This window comes from Hipposideros armiger, unplaced genomic scaffold, assembly GCF_001890085.2.
Source record: "Hipposideros armiger isolate ML-2016 unplaced genomic scaffold, ASM189008v1 scaffold_64, whole genome shotgun sequence".
In the NCBI taxonomy this organism is placed as follows: domain Eukaryota; kingdom Metazoa; phylum Chordata; class Mammalia; order Chiroptera; family Hipposideridae; genus Hipposideros; species Hipposideros armiger.
The window spans coordinates 822,563-839,189 of NW_017731414.1; the positions used below are offsets into that span (position 1 = coordinate 822,563).

The 16,627-nt window shown below is 48.7% G+C and overlaps 1 protein-coding gene across 7 annotated transcripts in view; it reads right to left on the minus strand.

The window, feature by feature from the left end:
* The window catches only part of CPAMD8 (C3 and PZP like alpha-2-macroglobulin domain containing 8), a 74,954-nt gene that overhangs the window by 46,531 nt on the left and 11,796 nt on the right, over positions 1 to 16,627 (minus strand). For all 7 annotated transcript variants that reach the window (XR_002123936.1, XM_019642020.1, XM_019642023.1 and 4 more), the window contains exons 6-13: positions 13,440 to 13,457; positions 12,941 to 12,995; positions 11,790 to 11,903; positions 10,457 to 10,541; positions 9,146 to 9,254; positions 6,934 to 7,161; positions 5,709 to 5,879; positions 3,130 to 3,258 (exon numbers count right to left, since the gene is read on the minus strand). Coding sequence is in view for 6 of the 7 variants with exons in the window: in XM_019642020.1 (XP_019497565.1) it covers positions 3,130 to 3,258; positions 5,709 to 5,879; positions 6,934 to 7,161; positions 9,146 to 9,254; positions 10,457 to 10,541; positions 11,790 to 11,903; positions 12,941 to 12,995; positions 13,440 to 13,457 (909 nt within the window). In the remaining variant the exon portion in view is untranslated. The remainder of the gene's footprint in view (positions 1 to 3,129; positions 3,259 to 5,708; positions 5,880 to 6,933; positions 7,162 to 9,145; positions 9,255 to 10,456; positions 10,542 to 11,789; positions 11,904 to 12,940; positions 12,996 to 13,439; positions 13,458 to 16,627) is intronic.

The following is a 16,627-nucleotide window of genomic DNA, read 5'->3' on the forward strand; positions in this document are numbered from 1 at the left end:
AAAAAACCAATAAAATCTTTAAAAAAAAATTCACATTGAAATGAAAAAAATCCACAATAACCAAAACAATCTTGAAAAAGAACAAAGTTGGAGGACACACACTTGCCAATTTCAAAACTTACTACAGAGCTACAGTAATCAAGACAGTGTGGTCCTGGCATAAGGATAAATAAATGGGATAGAACTGAGATTCCAGAAATAAATCCACACATCTATGACCTACTGATTTTCAGTGAGGGTGCCAAGACCATTCAATGGGAAAAGGACAGTCTTTTCAACAGATGATGCAAAAGACTGAAATTGGACCCGACCGCACACCATATACAAAAATTAACTGGAAACAATTCAAAAACTTAAAACTTAAAACAAAAACTTTTACTATATAACTTTTAGAAGAAAACAAGAGTAAATCTTCATGACCATGCATTTGGTGATGGTTTCTTTTAGATATGGCACCAAAGCACAAGCAACAAAAGAAAAAAACAAACAAACAAAGAAACAAGATAAATGGGAATTCACCAAAATTAAACTTTTGTTGCATCAAAGGACACTATCAGGAAAGTAAAAAGACAGCCCAAAGAAAATGTTTGCAAACCATATATCTGATAAGTGCCCAGTGTCCAGAATCTATAAAGAGCTCTCACAATTCAACAAGAAAAAGGCAAAAAACATTTAAAAACTTAAAAACCCTTAAGGGAAGCTGGATAAAGAAATCACAGGCCTGTATTCTTCACGAAAGTTATGGTGATGAAAAGGCAGGGGGACCGTTCCAGGTCAAGTGTGACTATGGACACAGAAGAGCCAAAATACAACATGGAAATAGATCCTGAATAAAATGTGCACACAAACACACACACACGCACTCACACCTGTGCACGTGCACATGTATGTATATGCACACACGTGCACACAATTGTGCAGACAGGCATGAGTGAGCACACACACTAGATATAAGTTACATCTTGAGGGCACCTTTGAAAACCTGAATATTGCCTATGACATGAACAATATAATTGAGTTAATGTAATTTTCTTAGATGTGACAATGGCCTTGAGGTCATGTTGAAGAATGTCCTTATTTTTAGGATATATTGTGGTCAAGTATTTAAGAGTGAAGGATCAAGATATGTGTAACTTACTTTCAAATGCTGCAGCCACAAAAAGTATAGAGAAATAGATAGATGGGTGAATGGATGGGTGGATGGAGGGATGAATGGATGGATGGAGGCAAAAATTAATTCATAAATCTAGGTGAAAGGCATGTGGTTGTTTATTATACTTTAAAATAAATCTAAGTTTGTAACTATCCCCCTTATAAAAAGACAAACAAAAGTACCCTTCTGTTTGAAATGTTGGCTAGAAAGAAGGAAAGCGCACAGAGCTTTCTCCTCTCCTCCTGCGGTAACCCTGTGGCGTCACACTAACCCTAAAAGATTGAAGTGACATTCCTCTTATACAGAGCAGTTCCCCCCTGCATGTGCCTTGGTGCCAGAGGAAGGGGAAAGGGCCCCAACACAGAGCCCAGCCTGGACCAAGCCATGGCCACTCTTACCTCAATGCCCTGAGGTCGCACCCTGGTGACAGCCTAGGGGTAGAGAGAAGCTGGAGCCTGCTGACCTGACTCAGGCAGGATGGAGATATCGCCCCAAGAGGAAAGTCTGAGAGACCCAGCCAAGTCCTCACCTACTGAGAACAGCGGTACTGGCAGCTGGGGACACAGGGCTCCTTCCCGTGGGAAGGCGGCCAACGCCAGTGTCCCCACACCACACTGCTGGTTGAACGGCTTTACAAGAACGGTGTGTTCAGCCAAGCTGGGCACGGTCTCATCTGAGTTTCTCATTCTCATAACCCCTGCAGAGGGCCATCAAGCCCCGGAGACAGGCAAAGAGCCAGGATTTCTCTGATCGGCACCCCAGGGGTCACTTGCGGCCTCGGGTCTGGGCAGGACTGCTAGAGGTTTATGAGGCTGGCAGGGCCTGGGAGCCCATGGTGAGTGGTTTGCATTAGGAGCAATGCTGGCGAGGCTGCCACCCCCCAGGGCAGCCAGGCTCAGCCCCTGGTACTCTGGTTAAGGGGGTTAACAGAGTGCTTTACGAAACACGTAGCTATATATCGTTCAATAGGTAAGGGACTAAACAAACCGCAGTTCGTCCATACCATACAATGGAGTATTATTCACCACTAAAATGAAAGGAGCTCTCAAGTAATGAAAATACACAGAGGAAACTTCAATGCAAGTTTCTAAGTGAAAGAAGCCAAACTGAAAAGGCTACATACTGTATGATTCTGACCATACAACATTCTGGAAAAGGCAAAAATATAAAGACAGCGAAAAGATCAGTGGTTACCAGGGGCTAGCGGGGAGGGAAGAATGAAGGGGTGGAGCACAGAGGATTTTTAGGGCAGTGAAACCATTCTGTATGATACCGTAACGGTGTGTATATGTCATTGTACATTTGTCCAAGCCCACAGAATGTACAGCACCAAGAGAGAACCCTAATGTACACTATGGACTTTAGTTCATAATAATGCATCGATATTGGCTCATCCATTGTAACAGATGTGTCACACTAATGAAAGGTGCCACTGAGGGGAAACTGCACAGGGGACAGGAGTACATGGGAACTCTCCCAACTTACTGCTCAATTTTTACAAATCCTCTCCACGCACCTCTCCATGCATCTTACCTAACCAGGATTGTAAAATAACAGACTTAGGAAGAACAAGAGACCCAGCTCTTAGCTAGTTTCGTCTTTACACTCAGTATGTCTGGATGTATCTGGGTAGGGAAATTCCCGGTGCCTTCACACAAGAAGTGGAAGCCTCCAGAAAGTGGAGAACCCAGGGCCGACAGCAGAGGGCCCCATTTTAGGCCTGGGAGCAGCGGCACCCTGAGGACAGGAGTCAGTCATGTTTATCACGGTAAACCCTGAGCCATGGCCTTAATGTCCATTACAAATAAATTACAGGCATTCATTCCCAGGAATACCCTCCTTGCTGGACGGATGAGGGCTCCAGCATTGGCATCAGCATTAGTCCTGCTGGGGCTTGTGTAGGTTCCCTGGAGGCGCGTGCATGCCACATCCTGGGCTCCATCCTGCCTGGGAAAGGGCACACCTGAAAACCTTACCTGCAGGGGGCGGGAGAGCAGCTGCAGCTGCAGGTAGCACTCACTGGGGGAGTACCAGCTGCTGAGGGAGAGGTAGCTGGGCAGGTACTGAGTCCCCACGGGCTTTCCATTGAGTGCTGTCACCTTGGTCTGAAGAAGAGATGGTACTTGGTCAAGGCCTGGGTGCCTGGGAAGGGGGTCTTTAGGATGCTTCTGCCTGCCCTGCCCTGCCCTGCACTGCACTACGGGAAGACCCTCTCAGGCTCCAGTTTCCCTTTGGGGAACTCGCTTCCCAATTCTCAGACAATAGGGTTCAGTGTGGTTGGCCTGTTCTTCCCAGCTCTGCGAGAAGTAATTGTCCACAAGACTGGCCACAGGATGTTGGCAGTCGGCTCAGACAGGGACAGGTGGCCATGAGGAGACAGTGCCATCACATATTGGAGAAAACCCCCTCTGCTCTGTGTGCATGCGTGCGCCCCTTCCCCCAGGCTTGCCAGCAGCCCCAGCGGTGGCTTCTCTGAGGGAATAAAAAGCCTGAGAAGTGAACAGAGGAGATAGCAGTCAGGAGAGGGAGCGGCTGTCCTGGACAGATTCCCAGGGGCTCTGGACCCGGCCCCGCCTGGAGCTCACGGCCCTTCCCCTACATGCCCCAGATCCTGGTGGTTATACTATTATTGCTTCATTGGCGGTTTAAGCCTGTTGCCTTCACTTGCTGCTAAAAGAATGTGGCTAACACAAGGGAGATGTTAAAGGAGGGAGTCGAAGACTTCTGTGTGATACAGAATAAAGAAGACGGCCAGGCTTCCGCCTCTGAACCCCTGCAATTTCTTGGATGTTGACAGTGTGTTTATTATTCATGGTGGGTCCTGATAATGTGTGCTAATGAGATGATTCAGGATGGGGACTGCCCCCAGCCAGAAAGACCAGTCATTTGATTGGAGGATTGGGGCTCTGAGTCACAGATCATCCTGACCTCCAGGTTGGGGAGGTAGCTGGAGACTGAGTTCAATTTGGGGGCCCATGATTCAATCAATGGCACCTATGTAATGAAACCCCAATAAAAACAGTGGACACTGAAGTGTGAGTGAGCGCCCCTGGTTGGCAGTTCTTTTTGTGTATCGTCACACATCAGTGAGCCAGGAGGGTAATGAGTCACGACTCCAGAGGGACAGCACAAGAAACTTGGAATTTGGGACCCTCCCAGCTCTTGCCCTATGCGTCTCTCTCTTTGCTTTGTCCTAATTTGTATTATTTTTCAATAATAAAACTGTAGTTGCAAAAGGTGCAAACTTCCAGTTATAAAATAAGTCCTGGGGATGTACTATGCAGCACAATGATTATAGTTAACAATACTATATGTATATTTGAAAGTTGCTAAGAAAGGAGATCTTAAAAGCTCTCATCACAAGAAAAACATATTTGAAACTATATGTGGTGATGGGTGTTTACTAGACTTACTGTAGTGATCATTTTGTAATATGTGCACATATTGAATCATTGTTATACATAGGAAACTAATATAATGTTATATGTCAATTATATCTCAATAAAAAAATAATTAGATAATGTTTAAAACTGGTTCTGCTTTAAAAAAAAAATAATTCAAGACCTTTCCCAAGGAGTATTTGGTAATAGAAACAATATCTTTCTATTAAAGGGACATTTTGGGAAAAAGCTAATTTTTACACGTATCAATGAGAGAGAAAATCATTCAGCTAATTCCAATATTTGAATCATTTGGGGGCTTTGCTGCCCCCAAATTTGCTGCCCCTTTATTTAATTGCTAAAGGACTAATGGAACTACAGAAATGTCTTTCAATCATTTTTTTAAAAACCTGAAATTGTAAGGTAGTGGGGCAGCAGGAACCCCCAAATTTATAGCCAGTTGGTAAAAAGTGTGGGTGGCCTGGGCACCGCTGAGCTTGAGGCTTTCGTGGTTAAAAATCTTTAAGGACATGTCACCTATAGGGGACACAGAGACCACAAGTGTCCTTGGTTCCCACCTACACATTTATTCTCAGCTGCCTCATCCCCACCACCCCAATGTCTCTGGGGCTGTCACAGAGCTGGGAGCCAGGATACCACTTCTATCACTCCTGCCCCTCCCTCCCCTGATAATACCTCAAGTCCTACTGATTATACCTCAACAGCTCCAAGCTTGGTGCCCTCTCCATCATCATCTCCTGTCTGTCCACCTGTCGTCACCCAGCCCCCCAACTATGGGCACTGGAGAAGTTGCTGGGTGTCAAAATTCAGATCACCCTGTTTCCTGTCACTACCTTCTGGGTAAACCCAAGCACCCCTGGGAGGTGGGGGTTAGTCTCGCCAGCTCCTTCCTCCATATCTCCCTGAAATGGCTTAGCCTGGATGGACACTTGCACGACCCGACTGCACTATGATGGTGGGCCTCTGGGCCTCTGCACATACTGTTCCATTCTCCCAGAAGCAGCCTCCCGCCTTGCTCTGGGACAGGTGAGTTATCTGTACCCCTGTTGGGTTCTCCCATCAGACCATGAACTCCCTCAGGGCAGGGAGAGGACTCCGGCCTCCTGCGCATGTACCTGCTGGCTAAATGACAAGGGTCCAGGTGACTCACCCACCTCCAGCCACACATGCTGGGCTGACATGGGGATGGAGGGGATTTCAAACTCCACCAGCCCACCTCGGGACACAGACTCCGTAGTGTAGATGTTGTCCTTTGGTGTCAGCTCTGCCCTGATTTGAACCGTCACCCCCTCAGCTGGGCTGCCATCAGGGTAGGACAGCTCCACCTGGAAGGGGTCACCAAAGATTTCATGTGGTTAGGCAACACTCCCCAAACTGATTTACCACTTGACCTGACCCCACCAGAACCCTAGCCAGCTTCTTTGATGAAAGAGACAAGCTGATGCTAAAATTCATAAGGAATTGCAGGGGCCCTCCAGCAGCCAAAGCAATCTTAAAAAAGGAACAAAGAAGGAGAACTCACATGTCACAATTTCAAAAGTCACTACAAAGATGTAATAAGACAGTGTGGTATTAGCATAAGGATAGACATGGAAACCAAAGGAACTGAAAGTCTAGAAATAAACCCACACACCTACAGCCAATTGATCTTTGATAAGGGTGCCAAGACCACTCACTGGGAAAAAGTATAGTTTCTTCAACAAATGGTGCTGAGACCACTGGGTCACCACATGCAAAAGAATGAAGTGGAACCCCTACCTCACACCATATATAAAAATTAACTCAAAATGGATACAGATCTAAATGTAAGAGCTAAAACTATAAAAACACTTAGAAGAAAACATAGGGAAAAACCTTTGTGACCTTGGACTGGGCAAAGAAATCACAAGGTGAAAATCAGCACCAGCCAGCCGTTAGCCTCACGCCATGCCAGGGTAGGAACGGCGTGGGCAATGCCATAGACAGTTCCTCGTAACTCAGGCCTCACTCATTCAGGCGGGTAGAAAAGGTGATCAGAACGAAGGGTTCAGAAAACATGAATGTCGTAAAAGAAATTTGTTCATGGGCCCTGAGGGACCCTGGAACAGGTATTTGATGATGGGGTGCAGCAAGAGGGGAACACAGTGTGAGGACTACCAGGATCCTATGGGTGGCCTGTGGAAGGCAAGAGGGGTCAGAGGTGTGGGTGGCAGTGTTCAGGGGTAGGGCTGGCTTTCCCCTGAGATGACACCCAGCTCTGCTGCCCTTGCTTCTCCCAGCTGCAACTGGGACCCTACGGCAGTGGTTTCATGGTGGCCCCAAGGCAGGAGCTGGAGTAGAAGGCAGCACAGAGCCTGCGACCTCAGTTTGTCCCTGCTGGGCATCGGCCCCTGCACTTACCATCCCCACATAGGACAGACCCGGCTTGAACTGCTTCCTGGTGACCTTAGAGTACTGGATGTCTACCAGCTGCCTCTGGACGGGGGTGGAGTCGTCAAAGGCCACCTGCTGGCTCCCATCCACAGTGGTGACTGTGGCCCAGATGCTGACTATGCCCCGGAAGTGCTCAGGGACGTCGGCCAGGATCATGTCCCTCACGCAGATGTTAAAGTCCTGGGAGCCATGGATCTGGAGGAAGGAGACACACAGGCTGTGCTCAGTTGGGGCTGCAGTGGCTCCAAAGGACAACTCGCAAACACACATCTGAAATCAGGTCTCTCTAGCTGCCTGGAGACCCAGGGGGACACTCGGGGTTGGAGTGGCTTTGGGGAAGGACTCACAAACGTATCTGAAGTCTGGGGCTCTCCAGCCACCTGGAGGGCCAGGAGGACACTCGGTAACACACCTGGCCTAGGCCATGGGTCACTGTGTGGGGATGGATTCCGGCTAGAGGTGCGCAATGTCCCTGTCTACTGTTGGGCAGGAGGTGAGACAATCTCCCTCTAGCCAGACAGCAAGGAGGAGATTTGAAAATAGTCAGCCCCATTTCAGAGCACTCGCTCCCCTCGCACTTCCAAGGCATAGAACTCCCCCATTCAACTCCTATCTCAGGACCCACCTGGGGCCTGGCAAATCCACATTCAGAAACAGCTGTGGCGTGAATTACTCAATAAAGGAGATAACTAAGACAGGGACCACCACGAGCATGCAGCCTCCAGGAAGAAAGGAAGGGACAGGGAGAAGATTTGGGTGGGGGTGAGGAGGAGCTGGTGCTGACAGGGTTCAATGTCAGAGGCCCCACAGAGGCACAGACTCTCCAGGACATGCGTGCAGGTACAATGGAGCACACTCACAACGTAATGTTAAGTTGAAGAAGAAACACAAAAACTAGGTTCTAAAGCTTGACACACAAGGAATGTGAAATCATGCAGTATGGGAGTTTCTGAAACAGCTAAACACAGAGTCACCATTGACACTGACCCCCAGTCGGCAGTCACCCCAGTCACCCCAGGAAGCCAACCCATCACCTACAGGTCAGACCTGCACAAAGTCAGGCAGACCCGTATCTCTAACGACTAACCAATAACCTGAAACAACCGGCCCCCAATGGCCAGGATTTAATAACTGACAATTTCCCTAATTTTTGCCCTCATTTCCAACTTAGGACCTACTGGAGAAAGCCAAACGTGCAGCCCTAACGCACTGTTACAGGTGCCTGCTTCTAGTTAGCTGTCTACAGCTTCTCCAGGTCACCAGCCTGCGATAGGAAGTTGTCTTCTCCTTTTTTTCACTATAAAGCTTTCCTACGTCTCCGCCCTGCCATTGAACTTCTGCCAAACGCAAGTGGTGATGCTGACTAACTTGCTACAGCAAACTCCGAATAAACAGCCTTTGTTCATCCTTATTTGGTGGTCTTCATTTAATTGCACACCATGCAACCCAGGAATGCCACACTCAATAGAAATGAAAACATCATTTACAAAAACTTGTAAATGAATGTTCAGAGAGCATTAGTCACAATTGCCCAAAAGTGGAAACAACCCAAAGTCCATCAACGGATGAATGGATAAACACAATGCAGTCCCTCCATATAGTGGAATATTACTCAGCCATTAAAAAGGAACGAAGCACTGACATGCTACAATGTGGATGAGCTCTGAAAAAAAGATGCTGAATGAAAAAAGGCAGACACAAAAGGCCAATAGTCTATGATCCCATTTATATGAAATGTCCAGAACAGGCAAATCCATAGAGACAGGAAATAGATTAGTGGTTGCCTAGGGCTGGAGACAGAAACAGGGATTAACTGCAAAAGGACATGAGAAATTGGCGGGGGGATGGTGGAACTATTCTAAAACTGGATAGTGGTAATGGCTGCACAACTCTGTGAATATACTAAAAACAAAAACAAAAAACTTTACATATGATATCCTAGGAGGAAACACATCAAAATATCAACAATGGTTGTGTCTGCTTGTTGGAGGATAAATCACCTTTATTTTCTTCCTTTTTAAACAATTTCTAAAGTCTCTATGTTCAGCCAAAAAGAATTTAATCATCAGGAAAATTCCCACTGTATACTGTTTTGGAAAGTAAGATAAAATGGATGACCATGGAGCTGAAGCTGAGGGAAGACCCTGTGGGTGAGCAGCACGGGGTTCCTGTACCTCACCTTCATGGTCCTAAGAACGGCGCGCCCCACCTCCTGGCTGTAGTACCCCACTCCATTCACAGTCATGTTGATCATTAAGGTTCCGGACACGGGTTTCCCAAAGGTATACCTGGAACAAAAGGACCAGAGTAGTAATTTCACAAGCAGAAGCATGGTCACTGGTACAGCAGTTGGATAGGGGTGGAGTTGTCTAAGGCCACCAGCTGACTGTGCCTGGGAAATACTCAAGGACATTCCTCACACAGGGATGCTTCCCTATCCTACAGTCCATCCTTAAACAGCCCTTCCCGCAGCCCTAAGTCAGGACAGATAACATCAGGGCCCTGTGATCCTCTGTACCAAGCCTCATGTTTGACAGAGAAAGAGACTGAGGGTCAGAGAGGAACTCTGGACCCAAGAACAGAAAGGATGTGTGAGACAACCACTGGAATTGGTGACTCCATTGGAGCACCAGAGAGGCCCGGCCCTAAGTGCCCTAATGGATTCAGCTTTACACTATGAACTTGACTTCTCTGAGCTTCAGTTTCCTCACCCAAAGAATGGGAATAAAACTGTCATCTCAGGGATATTGGTGAAACTTAAATGCATATATGTCATGCCTGATGCAGAGAGAACACCTGCTTACCAGCGTGCAGGAGCAAAATGGGAGACTGCAGTGAATTACAATATAATGCCAGGCATTTCAACAGTATTTTCTAGACTAGAAAACATGTGTACCCAGCACATCCTTGCATTTTAACACACACACAGCTGGAGAAGACACAGGCCAGAGAGTAGCCTTGGCCAGGCCACAAGCTCCAGCAGGCAGCAGAGCTGGGGCTGAAATATGGGCATCAGGGATCGGAGGGCTCTCCTGGGGGCCCCAGAAAGGGACAGTGTCTCTTGACACCCTCTGGTCGATGGCACTTGGGCCTTGGTGAAAGACCTCGTCATTAAGAGGAAACCGCCTCCAGAAAGCCTTCTCAGGTCAGCACGCAGCTGTGGGTGATGCCCGTAGGAAGGAGGGGAGAGGGAGGCTTCAGGGAAAGGACACGGCCTGCAGGAGGGGGATGCCTGACAAGGAAAAGTACCTCTGGAGAAAGGTGCCTCCCTCAGGGGAGGGGCTTGTCCCAGAAGAAGAGCCATCCATGGGGGACTGGGAGGGGGGCAGCAGCAGGGGAGGAGCATGCTTGTGGGAGGAGCATGCTCATAGTGGGAGGAGCAGGCTTGTGGGAGGAGCATGCTCATAGTGGGAGGGACATCCAGTAGGAGGAAGGACATGCCCACGGAAGGAGGGGCATGCCTGTGGGGGGCGGGGCACAGCCTTCTCACCTGGCCTGCACGGTGCAGATCTCACAGGCGTCCAGGTCCCTGATATAGTGGGGTGGGTCAATAAGGAGCTCAAACTTTGGCAGCACTGCAGGGAGAGAGCAGAGAGGAGGGAGGCTGGCGGCTTCCACCACAGGGGTGGCCTAAGAGTGCAGGAGGTGTCAGAAGAATGACAGCCCCACCACTGCACTGAAGAATCCATGCCACCCTTGGTTGGGCACCAACAGCTCTCTGGGGATTTGCCAGCCACATCTATTTCCTTCCTATCTTTAGGGGACCGGCCCCCGTTTCTCTCAGGGGGCCACGTACTTTGAGTGCAACCAATTCCAACCCACCCCAGGAGTATACCAGTGGCTCCCAGACCAACTAGAGGCATCCTGGAAGGGTGCAGGCCTCTCTTTGCTGCAGGACTCAGTCTGGGAGTGTCCAGCCATCTGGTCACCCTGTGCAGCTCACAGCTTGGGGAGGAGGCACTGATACCTGGGAACAGCATGGAGGAAACCTGGTCCTGAGAGCTTGTTACAGGAGCCAATAAATCCCTTTTGCATACTAAATTTTCACTGGGCTTCTGTTGCTTGCAACCCACAGCCCTGACCTCTACAGCTTTTCCTTCTAGAATCTTCTTAAAAGGAGGAGAAGCCCTTGACCACATAAAGGTGACTTTAGCACAGAAGCAGAGTAACTGGCTCTGGCAGGTTCGCTCCCCAGCTCTTACTTTAGCATTTTCCTTCGTGGCTCTCTCGGCCTCAGTTTCCCCATCTGCAAAGTGGAGATGCCTCACAAGGTCAGGACAAGGATGAAAGAACAAAAGGAAACTACGGCCTTAAAAAGGAAGGAAAATCTGACACCTGCAACAACATGGATGAGCCTTGAGAACATTATGCTGAGCGAAATAGCCAGTCACAAAAGGGCAAATGCCACCTATATGAGGTCCCTAGGGTAGTCAGATTCCTAGACACAGAAAGTAGGTGGTGAGTGCCAGGGGCTGGGGGAAGGGGATGGGGACTTAGGGTTTAATGGGGACAGAGTTTCAGTTTGGGAAGATGAACAAGTTCTGGAGATGGATGGTGTGATGGCTGCACAACAGTGTGAATGTACTTAATGCCACTGTACTGACTGTATGCTTAGAAGCAGTTGAGATGGTAAATTTTATGTTACTTATTTCTATCAACATTAAAAAAAAAAAAAAAAGGCCAGCCCTCTACACCGTGCCTGGCTGTACCAAGCCCTAAATGTACGGGCCTCCTGCCTTCCGCCTCATCAGCACCTGTGTCATCCTCGGGTCTGTGGTTTCTCCCAGATCTGAAATCCTAGGATGTTAGATTCTCCGACTTACCATACTTCTGAACTTCAAAGGACTTGTTGTACACGTGGCCTTGCATTTCGACAAAAATGAACCATTCTCCCAGCACCGGCTGGTCGGACAAGGGGAAGGTCATGTTGGTGATGCCTGTGTGAAGAGAGATGCCCCCCTCATCCTGTGGCAAGTGCATGTGCAGACAGCCAGCTGGGCCCCATGTCTAACAGTGGCAAGGTCAGGGCAGAGGTGCCCTAAGGACCCTCTGCCCCAAACAGCCCCTCAGGGAAGCCAGGGACCATATCGAGGCTGGGGTGACTGTGCAAAACAAGCACCCCTGAAGGCTGGGAGCAGGGGAGCAGGGAGAGACTGCATCTTGGGTTCCTAGGAGAGCCTTGCAGCCAAGGTGAGACGCAGGCCATGAGCTGGACAAACCAGAGAGACGGACCACCCAACGCATCCACTCTGCTCCCCACCCAAGTCATTCCTTTGATGAAGGATGGCTGCATATGCCCTATCCCTCCACAGGAATCTCAGAATCAGGAAGAGGAGAGTGGACATGGGGAGGGGTTAAGGCCAGCCCAAGGGACTCAGACGCCTGACACCGTGCAAACCACCATAGCACACGTGCCTGCTAGAGACCCCACACTCCAATTCTGGCTCACAGAGGCACGTGGGGTCCAGGGGCACCCCCAAACAGGACTCGGGACCTGTCAAATTTGTGCATTTTCCAGGCTGAGGTTACACAGCTGTACTCAGTCTCTCCAAACCCCACCTATCACCTACCCCATCTTGGGGATCCACTTTCCTTGGGGTTAAGCTAAAACGGAGATGTCAGTCACACAGCCCTTATTACCATAAAGAAAGAAAAGAAATGCCAGCTCCTCAGCCAAAGCGAAGCCTCTGACTCCTAGCTGGAAAAGAGACATCTCATGCTGGGTAGGGGATAATGAGGTAGAAGACCCGCCGTGGGAGAAAAGTTGGGGGTGCTGACACATGAAGCCCCAATGTTCCAGAAGGGTCCCCAGGTACAGGCAGGTGCCCCAGCTGGATCCCAGGCACAGAGGTAATTGGGTGGAGGGTCCCTAGAGACAGCCCATTCTGTTTTCCTGAAGTTTTATCACATCTGTCACCGTAAGGTGCAGCCCCCCAACCACAGAAGGAAGGGGAAAGGATGGAAAGACATTTACCGCAACAGACCAGCTCCAAGTGTCTCCACTCCATCATCCTTGAGCCCCGGGGATCCTGTAGGGAAACACACACAGTCAACTCAGGGCAGCCAGCATGCGCCCGGTTTGCATGCGGACCTTCCGAGCCCTCTCTAGGGCAGGACAATCACGGAGGGCAGACCCCACATTAGCCATTTACATGGGAGCCAACAAGAGCTCAGGAAATAGAAGGAACTTGTCTGAGGACAAAGGGGCAGAAGAGGCCAAGAGGGGCCTGTCTCACTAATCATGGACCACCGTTTAGTAATCTATGTGTGATCTACAAAGAGACAGACAGATGCATGCTTGGCCTGTCCCATGGTGGACCCAGGGACCAGAATGGACCGGGTCCCAGCCTTGTGAGGCACAGAGCATGCAGGGATCAACCCAGAGGGCAGGCAGTGGGCGAAGATAGACCAGGTCTCGCCGAAAGCAGGCTAACCAGGTCCGAAGTCAGAGCTGAGGAGGGCAGGCCACTCACCAAGATGTAGGCTTCCAGCTGCAACAAAGACAGAGAAAGGCAGTGAGCAAACCCCCCCGAAACCCCCCAACCCTCTGTGCATGCTGTGTCTTCGTCCATGCTCAGCCTGGATCCCTCAGGACAGACACAGTCACTCTTAGGGGTGAAATTGTGCCTCACCCCCCCAAATTCATATGTGGCATCCTAAACCCCAGGACCTCAGAATGTGACTGCATTTGAAGATAGTTCTTTCTAGAGATAATCAACATAAAATGAGGTCATTAGAGTAGGTCCTTATCCAATAGAACTGGTGTCCTTATAAGAAGGGGCAATTTGGACACAGATATGCATAGAAGGAAGACGATCTGAAGACACAGGGAGAAGCCAGCCAGCTACAAGCCGAGAAGAGCATCCTGGAGGAGATCCTTTCCTCATGACCCTCCGAAGAAACCAACCCTGCTGACACTTTGATCTTGGACTTCTGGCCTCCAGAACTGGGAGAGAATAAATTTCTGTTGCTTAGCCCACCCAATTTATAATACTTTGTTACAGCAGTCCTAGCAAACTCACTTAGTTGCTATTAGCAGTGAGGGTGGCGTGGTCAAGCCCTATCACAGGGCCTCTATGCTCCCTGCTCCCCATCACGGTCCTGCCCTCCCTTCTAGACTTTCCTCCACCTCCAACCAGGGATGGCTCTTCCAGGTGGCCTTCCTAGACCGTCATTGGGGTATTTTCTCAGGCGGCAACTGCCAGGTTCCTCAAAGGCCCAGAAAACATGCTTTCATCTCTGACCCCCTCTCACCCCCCCCCGCCCCCAGCACCTGCCTGGAACCTGGCAGTGAGCAGGTACCCATGAACGTCAAACTAGTTGACACTGACTCTGACCAAGATGCAGAACTCTCCAGTGGAGGTCACAGCTTGCACAGCTGTGCTTTCTGATCCCTACACCATGCCCTGTTTGGTCCCTATGTGTGGCTGACCCCATGCTTATGGATCCGTTCCCACTAGCTCAGGGCTGACTGTGTGTCCAGGGATATCTCGGTTGACAATCAATTTCTTGTGATTTTTACCCTTGGGCCTCACCCGGCACAAGCCCGCAACCAACCTCTAGAGCAACCAACCTGCCTAATGCCACGACCCCTTAATATAGTTCCTCATGTTGTGGTGACCCCCAACCATACAATTATTTTCGTTGCTACTCTATAACTGTAATTTTGCTACTGTTATGAATCGTAATGTAAATATCTTTCTGTTTTCCCATGGTCTTAGGCGACCCCTGTGAAAGGGTCGGTCGTTCGACCCCCAAAGGGGTCGCGACCCACAGGTTGAGAACCGCTGCTCTAGAGGAAAACAGGCAGCCGCACACAGCCAGGGCTCTTCCCTTCTGTCGTGTGTGTCAGGTCCTTCCTAACAATAACTGCGTATGGGACAGCAGCTGATGTCAAGTGACTGAGCCCCGCCTCCTCCCCAGGCTGTGGCCCTCCTCAGACATCTGGGTGCACAAATTCAGCACCATCCACTCAGAAACCAACACACACACACATTCAGGGCCTTCAACACTGCCCTTGCTGTTGACTCCAGAGCCCTGCTCCTGGGGCCCAGCTGAGCCTGAGGAAGGCTATGCCAGTGGAAAAGAAGGTTCGCAAATACAGATAACCCTGGCAGCATCCTGACACAGTGAAAACATGGAAACAAACAAATGTCCTACAGGCAGGGGGCGTTAAGTACGAAGGCTTCCTTGGCAGAAGGAACTCAGGCACTGAGGTGAGTTGACAAGGCTACGTCCAGAACATGGGCAAGTGCATTAAAATGTCCAATGAAAAAAAGCACAGGAACTTGGGATGATGGTAGTTAAGAAAAAGCTGTGTACCCACAGAACTGCTCTTCTAGGCTGGCCAGCAGGAAACTTGCAGGCTATTCTCCAGAATATGAGCCCCGTGGTGGTGGGGTCCATGTCTGCTCTGCTCAGTGATATGCCCCAAGCACTCAGTACTCAAGGACACATGCAGTGCCCGCCTTACACGCGTACCCCTCAGGGCTCCCTAAACTGAAGTAGCCTGTAGACCATGCTCACATCTTTGCTATATAGCATATGTACAGTTTACTTAAATCTCTTTCTTCAAAATTAATGACTTTCTGAAAGCTCCTCCTTGCAGCAGAATGCCAACTAAAAAATGTAGAAAAAATAATGGAGCTGGAAAAATCACAAGTTTGCAATCTTCATAGCAAGTTTGGATTCATTTTGGAATTACCTATGGATGCTAGAACTAGCAGGTGAGTGTCTGATGGGATGTCCACAGTCTCAAGTGTCCCTCACAGATTACTGATTGGCTATAAAGGGTAAATACAGACTTCCAGGGGGGAGCAATGGGGTGAATTCTACCTGAACCACTGGCTGCACTTAACATCACCAGCAATGGGACAAACGAAGGTCAGGTGCTTCCTGATACGAGGCACGGGGGAGGACTAGCATGGCTCCTGTAGATCCCGCCCCACGACGCACAACCTGAACATGGTCATGAAGAACTAGCAGGCCAGCCCTCCAGGGGGAGTTCCACAAAACAACTGCCTGGACTCTCCTCAGAATGTCAACATCATGAAAGACACGGAAAGGCCGAAGAACTGATTCAGATGAAAGGACGCAAGGAGACATGACAATTAAACACAACACGTTGTCTGGGACTAGATGCTGGACCAGCCAAGAAACATGCAATCAAGGATGTTATTGGAACAATGTGTGTTTTATATTAGATAGTATCGATGTCAAAATTCCTAAATGTGATTATTGTACTTCGGTTATATGAGAGAATGTTCTTGTTATTAAAGGATACAGGTATTCAGGGGTAAAAAGATGTGATACTTGCAAATTATTCTCAAATGATTTGTCATTAAAATAATTTTATAAGTATATATGTATATATGTGTGTATATACCAGGGGTGCCAAAAAATGTACACAAGTGGACACTGGTCAACGTTGCTCAAGCAGGAGTTCGCCATAATCAGAAGTGTCTGCATGCTGATGGGAACCACTTTGAACACCTCTTGTAACTGCAGAAGTCAAACGTGACTTGTATTTATTTTTTGTTATCGGATTACAATTTTAATACAGTTTTCCTTTCTTAAAATGTGTATACATTTTTTGGCACCGTGTGTGTGTGTGTGTGTGTGTACATATACATACATATATATATATATATATATATATATA